This window comes from Microcaecilia unicolor, chromosome 6, assembly GCF_901765095.1.
Source record: "Microcaecilia unicolor chromosome 6, aMicUni1.1, whole genome shotgun sequence".
In the NCBI taxonomy this organism is placed as follows: Eukaryota; Metazoa; Chordata; class Amphibia; order Gymnophiona; family Siphonopidae; genus Microcaecilia; species Microcaecilia unicolor.
In genome coordinates, this window is record NC_044036.1 from 252,995,312 (window position 1) to 253,011,543 (window position 16,232).

Here is a 16,232-nt window from a genome sequence, read left to right on the forward strand (position 1 = left end):
ACCAGCAGGTGGAGATAGAGAGCAATCCTTTGCCTCCCTATATGTGGTCATGTGCTGCTGGAAACTCCTCAGTATGTCGATATCAAAGCTCCATCCGCAGGACTCAGCACTTAGAGAATTACACCCACGAAGGAACACTCTGCCCAGCTCACCACCGCCGAAGCAGGGGAGGGGAAATATTCCAGCGCACCACCGCCGGGGCGGTGGGCGGGAAACCACACCCGCCAACGCGGGGGGAACTGGCTTATCCTGCTACCGCAACCGCGGGAGGAGCTGGCTTACCCTAACACCGCAGCAGCGGGAGGGATACAAAGCTACCCTACAGCCGCACGAAGCGGGAGGGAGCGCCGGCGTAATTTAGTTATCAATCCAGCCACCATCGAAACGGTGGAGAGGAAGCAGCAGCTCACTGTAACACAAAATCGTCTCAACTCGAAGAGACTTCCATTGGAAGAACTTGAACAGGAAATGAAGACTGAACTTGAATCTGAAATATAACCAGAACACAAACAATACAGATATCTGGGAGGGGCTATGGATTGATCGGCTATGATTAAGGGAAAGAAAATTATCAGGTATGATACATAATTTTACCTTCCCTATCATCAAGCCGATCAATCCATAGACTGGTGGGATGTACCGAAGCAGTACTTACCCAGGGCGGGACATGGAAATCCCTGAACGCAACACTGAAGCCCCAAACTGGGCCTCGGCCCGAGCCGCCACATCCAAGTGGTAATGTCGTGAGAAGGTATGAGCCTACGACCAAGTAGCCGCTCTGCAAATCTCTTCCAAGGAGACAGACCTGGACTCCGCCATCGAGGCTGCTTGCGCTCTAGTAGAGTGTGCCTTCAGCTGAATAGGCGGAATCTTCCCCGCCGCCACATAAGCTGACGCGATCGTCTCTTTGACCCAACGTGCCACTATAGGCTTAGATGCCTGCAGACCCTTACGAGGGCCTGCGAACAGCACGAACAGATGATCCGACTTCCGGAAATCATTGGTCACTTCCAAGTATCTGATGATGACCCGTCTAACATCCAGGTATTTGAGCGCAGGGTACTCCTCTGGGTAAGCCTCCCTACGAAAGGAGGGTAGGTAAAGCTGCTGATTCACATGGAATCGAGAAACAATCTTGGGCAGGAAGGAAGGCACTGGGCGAATCGATACTCCTGCCTCAGTGAATCGCAGGAACGGTTCTCTACACGAAAGCGCCTGGAGCTCGGAAACTCTTCTGGCTGATGTGATAGCCACCAGGAAGACTGCTTTCAACGTCAGGTCCTTCAGCGATGCCCTTGGCAAGGGCTCGAAGGGCGGCTTCTGCAAGGCCCGTAGTACCAGATTGAGATTCCACGTAGGCACTATCGAGTGCAGAGGGGGGCGCAGGTGATTAACTCCTTTGAGAAAGCGTACCACATCCGGCTGTGAAGCCAGGGAAGCCCCCTTCAGACAACTCCTGAAGCAAGCTAGAGCCGCCACCTGGACTTTCAGCGAACTGAGCGACAGGCCTTTCTCCAGCCCCTCTTGCAGGAACGCCAACACTGAAGAAATTGGAGCAGTGCAGGGCGATATAGAGCCTGCCTCGCACCACGATGCAAAGGTACGCCAAACCCTGGCGTAAGTGGTGGAAGTAGAGCACTTCCTTGCTCTCAGCATAGTGGCGATGACCTTGTCTGAGAAGCCCTTCTTCCTCAGCCGCTTCCGCTCAAGAGCCAGGCCATAAGACCAAAGGGGGAGGGATCCTCCATCACCACGGGACCCTGATGTAAGAGACCCCGTTCCGCTGCCAGCCGCAGAGGACCGTCCACCGCGAGTCTGACTAAGTCCGCATACCAGGGACGTCTGGGCCAATCCAAATCCACCAGGATCACCCGGCCTGGATGCTTTGCCACCTGGCCTAGCACCCTGCTCATCATGGGCCAGGGCGGGAACACGTAGAGAAGCTCTTGTGCCGGCCACTGCTGGAGAAGAGCATCGACTCCCAGAGATCGAGGGTCCCGTCCTCTGCTGAAAAAACGCGGCACTTGGCAATTGGCCGAGGACGCCATCAGATCCAGGCTTGGCCGGCCCCAGCATTTTGTGATGTCCAAGAACGCCCGAGCAGACAGTTGGCACTCTCCGGGATCCAAGGTATGGTGACAGAGAGTCCGCCTTGACATTCATGACTCCCGCAATGTGGGCCGCCGACAGCTGTTCCAGATTCGCTTCCGCCCACAGGCATAGCTTCATGGCCTCCTTGGCTAGAGGGGCACTCCTGGTACCTCCCTGGCGATTGACATAGGCCACAGCCGTGGCATTGTCCGACAGGACCCGTACAGGCCTCAGCACCAGTACCGGGAGAAACACTAGACGCGCCAACCGAATGGCTCGGAGTTCCAGGAGATTGATGTGCCATTTTGTCTCTGCAGGAGACCAGAGCCCCTGCGCTGTCCGTCCCAGGCAGTGGGCTCCCCAGCCCGTCAAGCAGGCGTCCGTCGTGACGACAACCCACTCCAGGGTCGTAAGGACAGCTTGCCTGGTCTCAGTCACCAGCTCAGCGCCTTTCGCACCGCTGGATCCAAAGGAAGGTGTACGGCATAATCCTCCGAGACTGGAGTCCACCGCCGCTGAAGAGAGTGCTGTAGTGGTCTCATATGAGCCCTGGCCCAGGGCACTACCTCCATCGTGGCCGTCATGGAGCCCAACAGCTGCACATAGTCCCAAGCCCGAAGAGTAGAGGAGGCTAGGAACTGGCCCACCTGGGTCTGAAGCTTGATGCTCCGGTTGTCCGGCAGGAACACTCTGCCCACTTGGGTGTCGAATCGAACTCCCAGATACTCCAGGGACTGAGTCGGGCGCAGCTGGCTTTTCTCCAAGTTGATGATCCATCCCAGGGAGCTCAGAAGAGCAATGACCCTGTCTGTAGCTCTCCCGCACTCCGCATGGGAAGGGGCTCGGATCAGCCAGTCGTCCAGATAGGGATGGACTTGCACTCCCTCCTTGCGGAGGAAGGCCGCGATGACCACCATTACCTTGGAGAAGGTCCGCGGAGCTGTAGCCAACCCGAACGGGAGGGCTCTGAACTGGAAGTGTCGGCCCAGCACTGCAAAGCGCAGAAAGCGCTGATGAGGCGGCCAGATGGGAATATGTAGGTAAGCTTCCTTGATGTCCAGGGAGGCCAGGAATTCTCCCTTTTTCACCGCAGCTATTACGGAGCGGAGGGTCTCCATCCGGAAGTGCCGCACTTTCAAGGCCTGATTGACTCCCTTGAGGTCGAGAATAGGCCGAGCAGATCCTTCTTTCTTTGGCACCACAAAGTAGCGCCCCTTGCCAAGCTGATCTACTGGCACCGGGACCACCGTGCCCAGGCGGATCAGGTTGCTCAAAGTCTGCTGCAAGGCAGCTGCTTTGACCTGAGACTTGCAAGGAGAGTTTACAAACCCATCTCTTAGGGGTCGGCAGAACTCTAGCTTGTAGCCATCTTTGATGACTTCCAGAACCCAAGCATCTGAAGTTACCCTGGTCCACTCGCCCAGAAACGAGGACAACCTTCCTCCTATCTGCACTGGGCCATGGACCAGGTCCCCGTCATTGGGTACACGACCCTGGGGGCAGGGCCGGAGGATGAACCTCTGGGACGGCGGTCCCTACGAAAGGAATGCTGCTTGGGGGAGAAGTTTCGTTTGAAGGAAGCAGAGGCAGAGGAGGCTGACTTGCCCGGGCGATACCGATGGGCTTCTTGGAATCGGCCCTTAGAGGAACCAGGACGGGCACTGCCGGCCCGAGTCCTGACCTCCGGCAACCTCTTGCCCTTGGACTTGCCGAGCTCCGTCACAATCTTGTCCAGCTCGTCCCCAAAGAACAGCTTGCCTTTAAAAGGCAACTTGGCTAGGCGAGATTTAGAGGCATGGTCAGCCGACCAGTGCTTAAGCCAGAGCCACCGCCGCGCAGAGACTGTCTGAGCCATGCCCTCGGCCGAGGCTCTCAAAACATCATACAGCAAGTCTGCCAAGTAGGCCAAACCCGACTCCAGGGTCGGCCATTCCGCCCTCCAGGAAGGGTCCGAGGGGGAAGCCCGCTGCAAAACAGTCAGGCACGCCCTAGCCACTTAGGAGCCGCAAACCGAGGCTTGCAAACTCAGAGCGGCCGCCTCAAAGGACGACTTTAAGGCCGCCTCCATTCTCCTGTCTTGGGTGTCCTTCAGGGCAGTGCCACCTTCCACCGGCAGCGCCGTTTTCTGAGTCACGGCAGTGATTAATGAATCTACCGTGGTCCAGACAAAGGCTTCCCGTTCCCCCTCAGGAAAGGGGTACAGACAGGACATAGCCCTGGCTACTTTCAGGCTCGCCTCAGGGGCATCCCATTGCGCTGAAATTAAGGTCTGCATGGCTTCATGAACGTGGAAGGTTCTAGGCGGGCGCTTCGTTCCCAGCATAATGGCGGAGCAAGTAGAGGCTGAGAGAGGGCCTTCCTCCAGACAGGCAATCTTCAAAATGCTCATGGCCTGCACAAGCAGGTTGGGCAAATCCTCTGAGCGAAAAAGACGCACTGCAGAGGGGTCGTCCGCTCCATCCGAGCGAGGATCAGTCTCTTCCATTGATTCCGCTAAGGATCTCTGGGAGAACTCAGACACGCTGCCGTCATCCACATCAGAGGAGACCGAGTCCCCCGAGGGTAGAAGGTCCACCCGAGGGCGCTTAAGTATAGAGGTCTCATCACCCCGATCAGAGAGGTGGGCAGGGGCAGTGTTCTGCATAAGAAAAGCTTGATGCAGCAGCAAAACGAACTCAGGGGAGAAACCCCCCAGTCTGTGCATTTCTGCAGCCTGTGCCGCAGCCCTAGAGGCGCCCTCCATCTGCGCTTCCAGTAGCGGGGGAGAAGCGTGTTGCGCATCCAAAATGGCGTCCGGCATGAAACTCCGAGAAGGAGCCGTGCGGGAAGAAGGGCGTTTTAATTTCGCCGACTTCTTACTGTCACCCGATTCAAGGGCGACCAAGCTGTTAACGTCTCCCATCTCGAGGGTGGCCCGCGAAGAAGCCGACTGAGCCGCGTGGCCACTCACGCCCGGGAGGGTGGCCAGCGGGGGATGGGCGCCTAAGGCGGGAAAGGCCGCCGCGCCAGAGGAAAAACCGGAGAACTCTCCCGGTTCTGAAAGGGCGCCCAAAAAAGGCAACTCTACCTTTGATCCCATGCTTCCCCGCTAGGCGCGTGAACGCGTTCCGGGGACCGTCTTTTCGCGCCCTTGCCATCTGAGGCCATAGCCACATGGAGACCGTTCAGGGATCCCCCTGCCCGCTAGGAAAAGGTAAAAATTACCTGCTTCTTGCTCCGAGCAGCGACAACTTGTTCCAGTGAGCAGCTGCAAATGGACGTCCTTTTTGAACATTTAAAATATATATATATATATATTTTTTAAACGGAGCCAGCAGGAGGGGGGAGAAAAGGAGGGACCTGGCACCACCAGGTTTGCACTTGTTCAAGAAGAGCCCTCAACCCCAGGTACTCAACAAAACCTAAACAATTAGGCTTGGAGACCTAGCCAGAGCTGCTGCTGTGTGACCACACACCTGCTGAGATAGAGAACATACTGAGGAGTTTCCGGCAGCACATGACCACATATAGGGAGGCAAAGGATTGCTCTTTATCTCCACCTGCTGGTAGATGGACACTACCCACCAGTCTATGGATTGATCGGCTTGATGATAGGGAACCATTATTCATCTATTCAGGAAATCTAGACTGCCCCAATTTGATTGACTGCACTTTTTTGTCCTTTAGATTGTAAGCTCCTTCAAGCAGGGACTGTCCTCTGTGTTAAATTGTACAGCACTGCGTAACCCTGGTAGCGCTTTATAAATGTTAAGTAGTAGTAGGTTGGTTCAATGAGACACTTATAATAAAATAAAAAGCATTGAATTTTTCCTGAATTTGGGTATTTTTTATCTTTCTCCTTAATCCTTCTAGATTGTGGTATTGGAATCCCTATTTCTGGTGGACTTGAGCAAATTAAATATTTATTTATTTATTTGTTGCATTTGTATCCCACATTTCCCCACCTATTTGCAGGCTCAATGTGGCTTACAATGTTCCTTAATGGCATTCGCCATTCCAGAGTAAAAAGATACAATTGGTATTACATACAAAACATGGATGGTATAAAAGAAGTTATCAATCATGTATAGAAAGAAAACATTCTGAGTTTAAGGTAAAGTTGTGATGTGTTGTAGTTACTATTATTAGTCATTATGATACGCCTTGTTGAAGAGATAAGTCTTCAGAGATTATAATAATAATATAATAATAATATAATAATCTTTTGTCATTTTTCCTTTTATGGATGTATTGATTGCCTTTTGTTATATTTTTGACTTGGCTTCTCTGCATAAGTTTATTGTTTATATTTATATTGACATTAAAAATAAATTAAAAAGCACTGATATATAAATGAAGGCACCAAAGTGGGTGATGCATGTTCAAAGATTTGCATGCCAAAAAATCTGTTGTAAACCCAGAAGTGCTTTGAAGAACAGATGCTACTGAATACTGCCTGACAGGTTTTGTTTTGACTTTAGTAATTGTCTGGGTACATGGAGGGCATGGTAGGAGGGGTCTGGAACTTGCACAGTAGAAGAAAAAAAAGATTCAAATTCTAGTAACAAAGTTGCATATTTACAATTTCTTCTTGACAGATTTGGTAATTGGCTTTGCTTCGATAGTTAGTGATGTCACTAGAGTCTCCGTAGTGGAAATACTCTATTCTTTTTAATGCAGTTCATCTTCTGTTCTTTATACATTTCACCAAAAGACTTACTGCAATGTACAAACAGAATCTCTTTATCTCTCTCTCATCCTGCACTCTCTCTCTCACTCTCTCCCTGCTTCTCTTTTTCATCCCATATTCCCTAACAAGGACTCTGCGTTCCTCATCCTTGAATCTCCTGACTCTGCCCTCACCACATTCCCTCTGTCTAAACATTTCTCATACCTCATTCAGTTACCTTGGTCCCAAACTTTGGAATTCCCTCCCTGCACACCTTGGAGTCATCACTCCTGAAATTTAAGTCCCTCCTCAAAACTCACCTCTTCTCTAAAGTCTTAGGCTCCTCTATCCGGTAATCTTGGCTCTCTCCTACCCTGGACACTGCCTATTTTAAGCATGAATAAATAAAAATAAATAAATAAATAAATAAATAAATAAACAAACCCATCAAACTCATATCTGGTGCCTTATAGAAGAAATGTGTTGCAGAAAAACCATAATATCTAATTTCCCACATTCTGATTACTGTACATTTATTTCAACACTCTGCCACTTGCCAATCAGATTAAGCTCAGGCATAAAATCCGATGACCCATGCTCTATAACTTCCAATTAAATAGCAAAACTACCAGCTATCTTTATGGAGCATCAATTCAAAGGTTAATTGCATTCAATGTTTTGATCATCATCCAGAATCCAGCCCCAAGTATTCACTTCTTATAATATTTATATTTATTTGGATTTCGCTCACACCTTTTTCAGTAGTAGCTCAAGGTGAGTTACATTCAGGTACACTAGGTATATGATAGGATTAATAAAGTAAAAGGGAATTAAGGGCTAGATTCTATACGTCATGCCTCGATTTCTGCATGGAAATCAAAGCGTATTCTATAAAGTGTACATAATAGAATATGCCAAGTGCTGCTCCGCTCGACTATATTTAGTTGCGGTCAATTACACCAACTAAAACCTGGTGTAAATCCCGATGCCTAAATTAGGTGCAGAGTGGGCGTATTCTATAACAATGTGCATAACTTTTAGAAACATCCATGACCTGCCCATTCTACTTCCATAACCACGTCCACTTTTCAACTATGCAGCTTAGAATTTACATGCATCATGTTACAGAATACGCTTAGCAAATCGTGCACATAAATTCTAATTCATGCCAATTAGTGCTGAAAATTCCTTGTTAACATCCAATTATCAGTGCTGATTAGCTTGTTAACTAATTAAGTCATGCACTTTGTTATGGAATACACTTTGATTTCCACGCAGAAATCGAGGTGCGATATATGGAATCCTGGGGTAAATAACTGTGAGGGGCATAATCGAACGGGGCCAGCCATCTATAAGGGCGGCAATCTCTAATGACGGCCCCATCAAGTGGCGTACCCGACTGTATTATCGAAACAAGATGGCTGGCCATCTTTCGTTTCGATAATACGGTCGGGGCCGGCCAAATCTCAATATTTGGGGCACCCTTAGAGATCGCCGGCGTTAAAGATGGCCACCATTGGTTTTCGCTGATAATAGAAACTAATGGTGGCCATCTCAAACCCGGCCAAATCCAAGCCATTTGGTCATGGAAGGAGCCAGCATTTGTAGTGCACTGGTCCCCCTCACATGCCAGGACACCAACCAGGCACCCTAGGGGGCACTGCAGTGGACTTCACAAATTGATCCCAGGTGCATAGCTCCCTTACCTTGGGTGCTGAGCCCCCCAAAAACCCACCAAAACCCACTACCCACAACTGTACAACACTACCATAGCTCTTAAAGGGTAACAGGGGGCACCTATATGTGGGTACAGTGGGTTTCAGGTGGGTTTGGAGGGCTCCCATTTACCACCACAAGTGTAACAGGTAGGGGGGTGGGCATGGGTCTGCCTGCCTGACATGCACTGCAGTACCTACTAAAAATTGCTCCAGGGACCTGCGTGCTGTGATGGAGCTGGGTATGACATTTGAGGCTGGCATAGAGGCTTTCAAAAAATGTGTTTTAATTTTTTTTTTGGGTGGGAAGGGGTTGGTGACCACTGGGGGAGTAAGGGGAGGTCATCCCCGATTCCCTCCGGTGGTCATCTGGAAAGTTCGGGCACCTTTTCGAGGCTTGGTCGTGAACAAAAAGGGACCAAGTAAAGTCGGCCAAATGCTCATCAGGGCCGGCCTTCTTTTTTCCATTATCGTCCAAGGCCAGCCATCTCTTAACCATGCCCCCGTCCCGCCTTCGCTACACTGCCGACATGCCCCCTTGAACTTTGACCGGCCCTGCAACGGAAAGCAGTTGAAGCCGGCTAAAATCGGCTTTCGATTATACTGATTAGGAGAAGGCTGGCCATCTCCCAATTTGTGTCAGAAGATGGCCGTCCTTCTCCTTCAAAAATAAGCAGGTTTGTCTGCTATAACATAGTAACATAGTAGATGAGAGCAGAAAAAGACCTGCACGGTTCATCCAGTAGTCTGCCCAAAAAGATAACTTATATGTGCCACATTTTCTGTATACCTTACCTTGATTTGTACCTGTCTTTTTCAGGGCAGACCGTCTAAGTCTGCCCAGCATTATCCCCGCCCCCCACCACCAGTCCCGCCTCCCACCACCAGCTCTGGCACAGACCGTATAAGTCTGCCCAGCACTATCCCCGCCTCCCACTACCGGCTCTTGTTGGTGGCAGGATTTGGACATTCCCAAAACTTGAATGTTTTTCTGCCATAATGGAACAAAGGAGAAACATCCGGGGCTAAAAGTTAGATGTTTTGGTCTAGACCAGTTTCAATCACGACTAAGTCACAAAAATATGCCCTAAATGGCCACTCTAGGGATTAAAGCAGGACCCTTCCTTGCTCCCACAGTGATTACTGACCCCCTCACACTCACCCCCAAAGATGTGAAAGAAACAGTACAAGCCAGCCTCTATGACAGCAAGATGTTATGGCCAGTCCTATAGAGTAGCAAGCAGGTCCCTGGAGTTGCCTAGTGGTCAGTGCAGTATAGAGGAGGGGACCCAAGCCCTTATCCTACTCTAACTGTTACACTTGTGGTAGTGGTAGAAAGTGTAAGCTATCCAAAACCCACCAAAAACCTATTGTACCCACATATAGGTGACACCTACAGCTATAAAGGACTATTGTAGTGGTGTACAATTGAGTACAGTAGGTTTTTGATGGGTTTTGGAAGGCTGCCATACAATAAAAGGGGATAATGATGAGATGTGTACCTGGGACCTTTTAGGTGAAGTCCACTGGAGTGCCCCACTGCTCTGCTGGAATGTCTGTGATGTCTGTGTGGTCAGTCTAATAATGCTGGCCCTCCATACTTCCGAATGGCTTAATTTTGTGTGTTTTTCCTTTGGATGTGTTTTTTTTTTTTAAACGATCCAATGAGATAGATGCACTGAGCACAAAAACATCTAGCAAATGGCAATTTTTGAAATAAAAAGACATTTTTCTGGTTCGAAAATCACTATGGGATTCATTAAGTATAATGAAACACAGCTATATTAAGTCAATGAAACATATTCCAGATGTATAGTGAGGACATATTGAAGAATTCACAGTAATTTATAGGGGAAGGGATTGCTTTCTTACAATAAACAAAAAATACATATAAAAATGCAGATCTGTTAGACAGTATAGAGAAATCACAATATATTGTAAAGCAGTGTTTCACAAGTCGGTCCTGGAGTATCCCCTTGCCAGTCAGGTTTTCAGGATATCCACAATGAATATGCATGAAAGAGATTTGCACCAAACGAAGGCTATGTATGTAAATCAATCTCATACATATTCATTGTTGAAGGAATAGAGGGAAGGGCTTGAGTGCTTGCTTAGTCATGTGGGTCCAAAGAGGATGAGTACAACCAGTGCATGGAGAGTGATGGAACGGCTGCATCAGGCTTCAAACACTGAATGTTGAAGACAACAGGCTTACTAGTTTGATGACTTTTTGGTGGTAAGACTTGGGAGGGAACCAGGGTGCTGGATTAAGTACAGGACTTTAAAAACAAAAAAAGGAAGAGAACAAAGTCTGAAATAATCAACTAATGGAGACTCCGAGGTCCAGGGCTGGTGTAGGATTAGGGTTGAGAGATTATGTAAAATATAATGGAGAAAGGGTATGGTGAGGTGATGTTAGTTTTAAGTACAGGATGTTTTGTGCTCACCCAAATAACATAATACAGAACGAGAGATGAAGGCAACTGGGCAGACAGAATGATCAACTTGTTCCTTATGTGCCACCGCCTACTATGTTTAACTCATTACTTTTAAAACACAAATATGTTTATACATTATGAAATATGACAAAATGTATTTATACATAGGAAATAAAATTCTACTTACATGTAGTATGAAGATAGAAGCATTTTTAAGCAAGGAAAATATATATTTAGGTTATGAATCTAATTCTAAGGCTCAGGGCTTAATTTGTTGACAAAAAGAAGTGGAACTGTGGAGTTGGGGGAGAGGCTGGCTGGGCAGGCCAGGGGCAGAAGCAAAAGGAGGAGGGGCTGGAAAAGGAAGTAGAGTCAGTGTTCTCTGCTCTGCCCCCCCCCCCCCCCCCATCCATTTCCTCCTCTCCTCTTCCCTGCAGGCTTCCTGGAAGAGAAGAGATAGAACAGAATATTCCTGCTGAGCTGGAGTCTGAAAATAAGTGATGGGTTGCATTCCTAGCCTTTCCCTTTGAAATTAAGTTAGCTAAGGGCAAACTTTAGCTATAGTTCTCAGCTGTACTTAGGTTTCTTTCATTTGTTGTACAATGTTAGTTACAATGAAACCTCATATCACCTTAAAACTGCAGTCTTTAAAGGAAATGCACATACACACACACACACAGAATTTATTTTACTTTAATGTCTTGTTCTTTGGTACTATTGCTAATCTGTTAGGGCCAGTGAACCTTAAGTCATCTGTCCCCTCATTGAACTTTTAGGTCCACAGGCTCCTCCTCCATTGAGAGTTTGATAATTAAACTCAACAATTATCATCACCTCAATACTACCACTCCCAAAATAATCCTAAAAAATGCATAAAAGTATCAAATTAAGTACTGATGCTTTTTGTGTTTCTGTAATGTCACAAAACTGCTCTTTTCTGCCCCCCCCCCCAGCTTCCACTCTAGGTGGCTGCCTAGTCTTCCTCATGGATAGGCCAGATCTGTAGTCCCTCATTCTAGATTCTTATTTTTAAAATATATGCCACTATTTGATGTGACATAGGAAGTATACAGAGGAGGTAGGGGAAGTATAATATACAGATACACTATTAACAAAATCAGAGAGGTGGTATTAAGTATGCACAATAAAACCAAGTTGCTGCTTCGTAAAGTAAATATTTGGAATTAAAGCCCTTGGAAAAAGAGACTTAAACAAGGGTTAGAAGAACTTAAAGACAGTGATGGACTACTATGTTGAATATATATTAGATACAGAAAGAGTCACTACAGTCTAGTCTTGACACAATAATTTCCTTCTTTAAAATGTTATTCAAATTTATTTATTGCACCTATGTTATATTGAACTGATGACTATGTTTATATATTGTTTGATAGTATTTGTCAAGTATATTACACCTCTTTGTGTTAATCGATAGGTGGATTCATACAATTTATATCGTCCATGTAAAGGCATGAATATTTTGACTATGAAACGATTCAAAGAGACACAGACCTGCACCTGCAATAATCTAGTATAAACAAGTTTAATTATAAAGGGACAGATAGCTAACCTTATATCAATTATGCTGCCTAATGAAAAGATGTATTCTTCCTATATTGGGTTTAAAATTTCTTAATCTAATATCGAACTGTTCTGGTGTTCCTGAGAACACCCACCCAGAATTTAAGAAATGATAAATTCTCCAATATTGCAACGGCAGGTCTCAAAAGAGAGAACAAAGTCAACCCCATATACAGGGGAAAATTCTTCTCATGCAGACTTGTAGGGCTCAGTTGGGAAGCTCAAAACAAGAAATCACAGGAGGACAGTGAGTTGTACCAATAAGTCTAAGGGCAAAGCAAAGTTGTTTGTGAGATATAGTTAATATAATTATCAATAATGTATGAAACCTAATGAATCAAAGGAAAAGGACTGATCAAGTTAAAATAAATCAGTTTATCATCTTTTAACTGAAGACCTATAATCTAAAGGCTAGATTTACTTCGAGTTTTCTCCTAGTCTGGTGGAAAAATCAGTTATGGTATTTTATTTATTTTATTTTATTGCATTTGTATCCCACATTTTCCCACCTATTTGCAGGCTCATGTAATTATCACTGCTCAATTAACACCGGATAAACGGAAACGTCTGGACTTAAAGTGATTTGCTAAAGAGCACAGTGCACCCATATGGCCGGCTGAGAATGGAAAGAGCAGATTTCTGTCCCTGGGACCCCACAAGCTCTCTAATGAGAATGTTGAGGCAGTGGATCGCACCAGAGAGCTGTAGCTATGGAGTTTAACAACGACCAAGGCTTAGAATACTAATTAATGTAAACACAAGAATGTTGAGTATTTTTCTTTAAGAAAAAGATTTTTTTTCCTATTTCCAAGGGAACAGCAGAAAGAGGCAGTACTAGTCACCCACACACACACTAATTTTCTATTATTACAGGTTTCACTTGAAATGTATTTTGCTTTATGTGTTTTAATACTACTAATAATAAATGATTTAATGTGTTAAGGAGACAATGTACAGTACTAAACGTGTATAATATGTACGGGTTTCATTGTATAAGAGCTCCTGTTATAAGTTTAGGGTGGGGGACTCAGAAGCTAGGTACCCCCTGGAGTTTAAGTGCTAACATTGAAGCCCCTAGAGCTGCAGCTAATGGGGACACATATTCTGATTTTTAGATTCTCCGTGTGAATACCAGTGTAAGAACATGATTTCTATGAACTCCTGGTTAATTTGCAAACAGAAATTAACTTACAAAAAATAATTCTGAATGATCAGTACAAGAAAAAAAAAAAGTTAGGCTAATCTAGAACTCTTAACATGAATCTTTGAGAGATTATTCCTGCTTACCTTAACCGCCTCTCCATGGGTCACGCTGTCCAAGGGCTTGTTGTTGACTCTTACAATTTGGTCTCCTATTCTTAGCCCTTCCTTGTCTGCCAGAGATCCCGGTTCCACCAGGGATACATAGATCCCGACTCCATGTTCAGACCCCCCACGGATGCTAAAACCCAGTCCTTCGTTCATCTTGTTTCTCTTGAAGACCACCTGCCTGATCTCTCCACCCAGTCCCTCCAGGGCCCTTGCACTAGACATGGGCGCTGTCCCCTCTGCGATGGTGCTGAAATCTATATGTGAGCCTGGCGGAGCTACGGGCTGAGACCAGAACGCACCGCTATCGCCTAGCCAAGGTTGACTACTGTTCTCCGGTTCTTGATTCTCATTGCTGGGCACCACATAGTCGGCTTTCAAGTAAAGTCCCTCGGAGGTGTACTGCTCAAAAAGCAGCTGGTCAGAGCGGGGAATAACCTGGCGTAGCATGGGCAGCAGCTGCCTTTTGTCCGGGCTGTTGAGAATCACTTTGAGGGTTTGTACCAGGTCATATACGTTCCTACGAAAGTGATAGACATTCAGGCAGTGGATAAACTGTTCCCTCTCCAGTTCGCTGAGCAGCAGGTTTAGGGCATTATGAAGCTTCCGGACGTTAGCCGAGAGCAGCAGCCGCCCAGCTGACTCTGAACTCAGCAAAGTGCTCGGCGGGGATGAATTCAGGGACATACGCTTCAGGTCGATGCTCATGATCAACAGCTGCAAATCCACCCAAAGCAGTCCGAGAGAGTGGGAATCCTGCCATGGGAGTCAGACTGTATCTTTTCAGGCACTTCAGCACCAAAATGGGCTCTTTCCACGACTTGATCAAATACAGCAAATCCCACTACCTCCGGGAGAGATTCTTCTTTCAATGGGGGAAGATTTTGCAATCAGGGGACGAACAGCGTCGGTGTAGTTGGTTTCCTACCTCAGCCTTGGATTACTGAGTCTGAAACTGCCGCTTCCTACAGCAGGCACTGGGAGAGGAGAGATCGGCTACTGACGTATTGATCAGTCTTTGGGCTGCTGCATTTTAAGTGATCTTGTCTTCTATATAATTTGGGATATAAAATACCAACCTGTCTAGAAATGTATTTTTCTAATATTACCGATTTTTCCTATATATCTCATTGCTTACCAGTAAGAGGGCTGCACAGGCAAAAGTCTTTTGGGTTGGCATTTAATTTTATCAGCTCTCTGCCTGATATATACATATATTTTTTGGTACATGTAGCTCCTGTCTGGTCCTGGACTCGCTTCTCCTATGCTGCACTGCAGAATGTAACGAAGTACCTTTGCTCTCTATCTCATTTAATTAGAGCTTAACTTTACCTACGCTTTCGAAGAGATCTGCGTAGTGTTGTCTCTGGGGTGCCCCTCTCGGGGTAGGGAGGGAGGGTGACGCTCCTTTAGTTGTTCGCGTTTGATCTATGGGGTCTTCAAAGAGCCGCAACCTCGTTCGTCTTGTGCTTGCTCTCTCCCCTTCTCAGGATTTGCAGGTCTAACTTTAGCAGAGCCTTTGAAAAGGTCCAGTGTTTGTCATCCCTCTTGTATCCGCCCCCCAGAGGCTTTTCTACGGTTGAAGGGGTCAAGCATGGATCTACAAGCGTTTCTATAGCAACCCTAAAAACGTGCATTGGGGGTCCGGCGAGAAGGGAAGACTCGGGGTAAAGGAGGTCCCTTTTAATACTAGATTTTCCGCGTTGTTCATTTAATATGAATGAGAACAGCATGTTTAATATAGACTTTTTAAATTTTAAAATAGCAAAAACTTAAAAAAAAACATTTTAAACAAAAAAAGGTGTGTGTGCCTCAGCCTTGTACGCAGTAAAAATATGGTCTCTCAGATTCTACACGTTATTTTTGTTAAGAACTGAATGCCAGAAAATTGTTAAATTATTATGCATACCAAAAATTCCATGTATCCATATCTTTCTGTATGGGTTGATTTAAAAATATTATGTTTTCACCAATCATAAAGTTCATACATTTGCAATCAATAGACGTTTTAAAAGTACTTTTCCCATTTATTCATTCAAGTCAAACAGATTTCCCCAAAATTATTCCTAGTTCAGATTTGGAGAAAGATGGAAATCTGGTAGTACTAAGTCTGGGCTGTATGGTGGATGTGGTAAGACTGTAATACCCATCTTGGCAATTACAGCTATGGTGTTTCCTGCTGTGTGATGCTTAGTGTTGTTATTTTGCTACGAAATTTCTTTCTTGTGCTTCCAAACACTTCCCAATCATTTCTTCAACCTTTTCATGGTTGCAATGTAAGGATTTGAGTCTGATTATCCTTTATGAATTCATGAACCTTTCTCATGTGAGACTGTCCTTTTCCGGTCCACAATGTTTATGTTTTTTTGGACCAGTGATGCACATTACTCACATCAACACAGTTATCACCATAAACAACCTGTATTTCAATTGAAGGGATTACTTCAACAG

The 16,232-nt window shown here is 46.2% G+C and overlaps 1 protein-coding gene across 1 annotated transcript in view; it reads right to left on the bottom strand.

The window, feature by feature from the left end:
• Positions 1–14,489, bottom strand: part of WHRN (whirlin) — a 314,680-nt gene extending 300,191 nt beyond the window's left edge. Inside the window, exon 1 of the mRNA XM_030206314.1 lies at positions 13,761–14,489. Within this exon, the coding sequence (XP_030062174.1) occupies positions 13,761–14,489 (729 nt within the window). The remainder of the gene's footprint in view (positions 1–13,760) is intronic.
• Between the last annotated feature and the right edge of the window lie 1,743 nt (positions 14,490–16,232).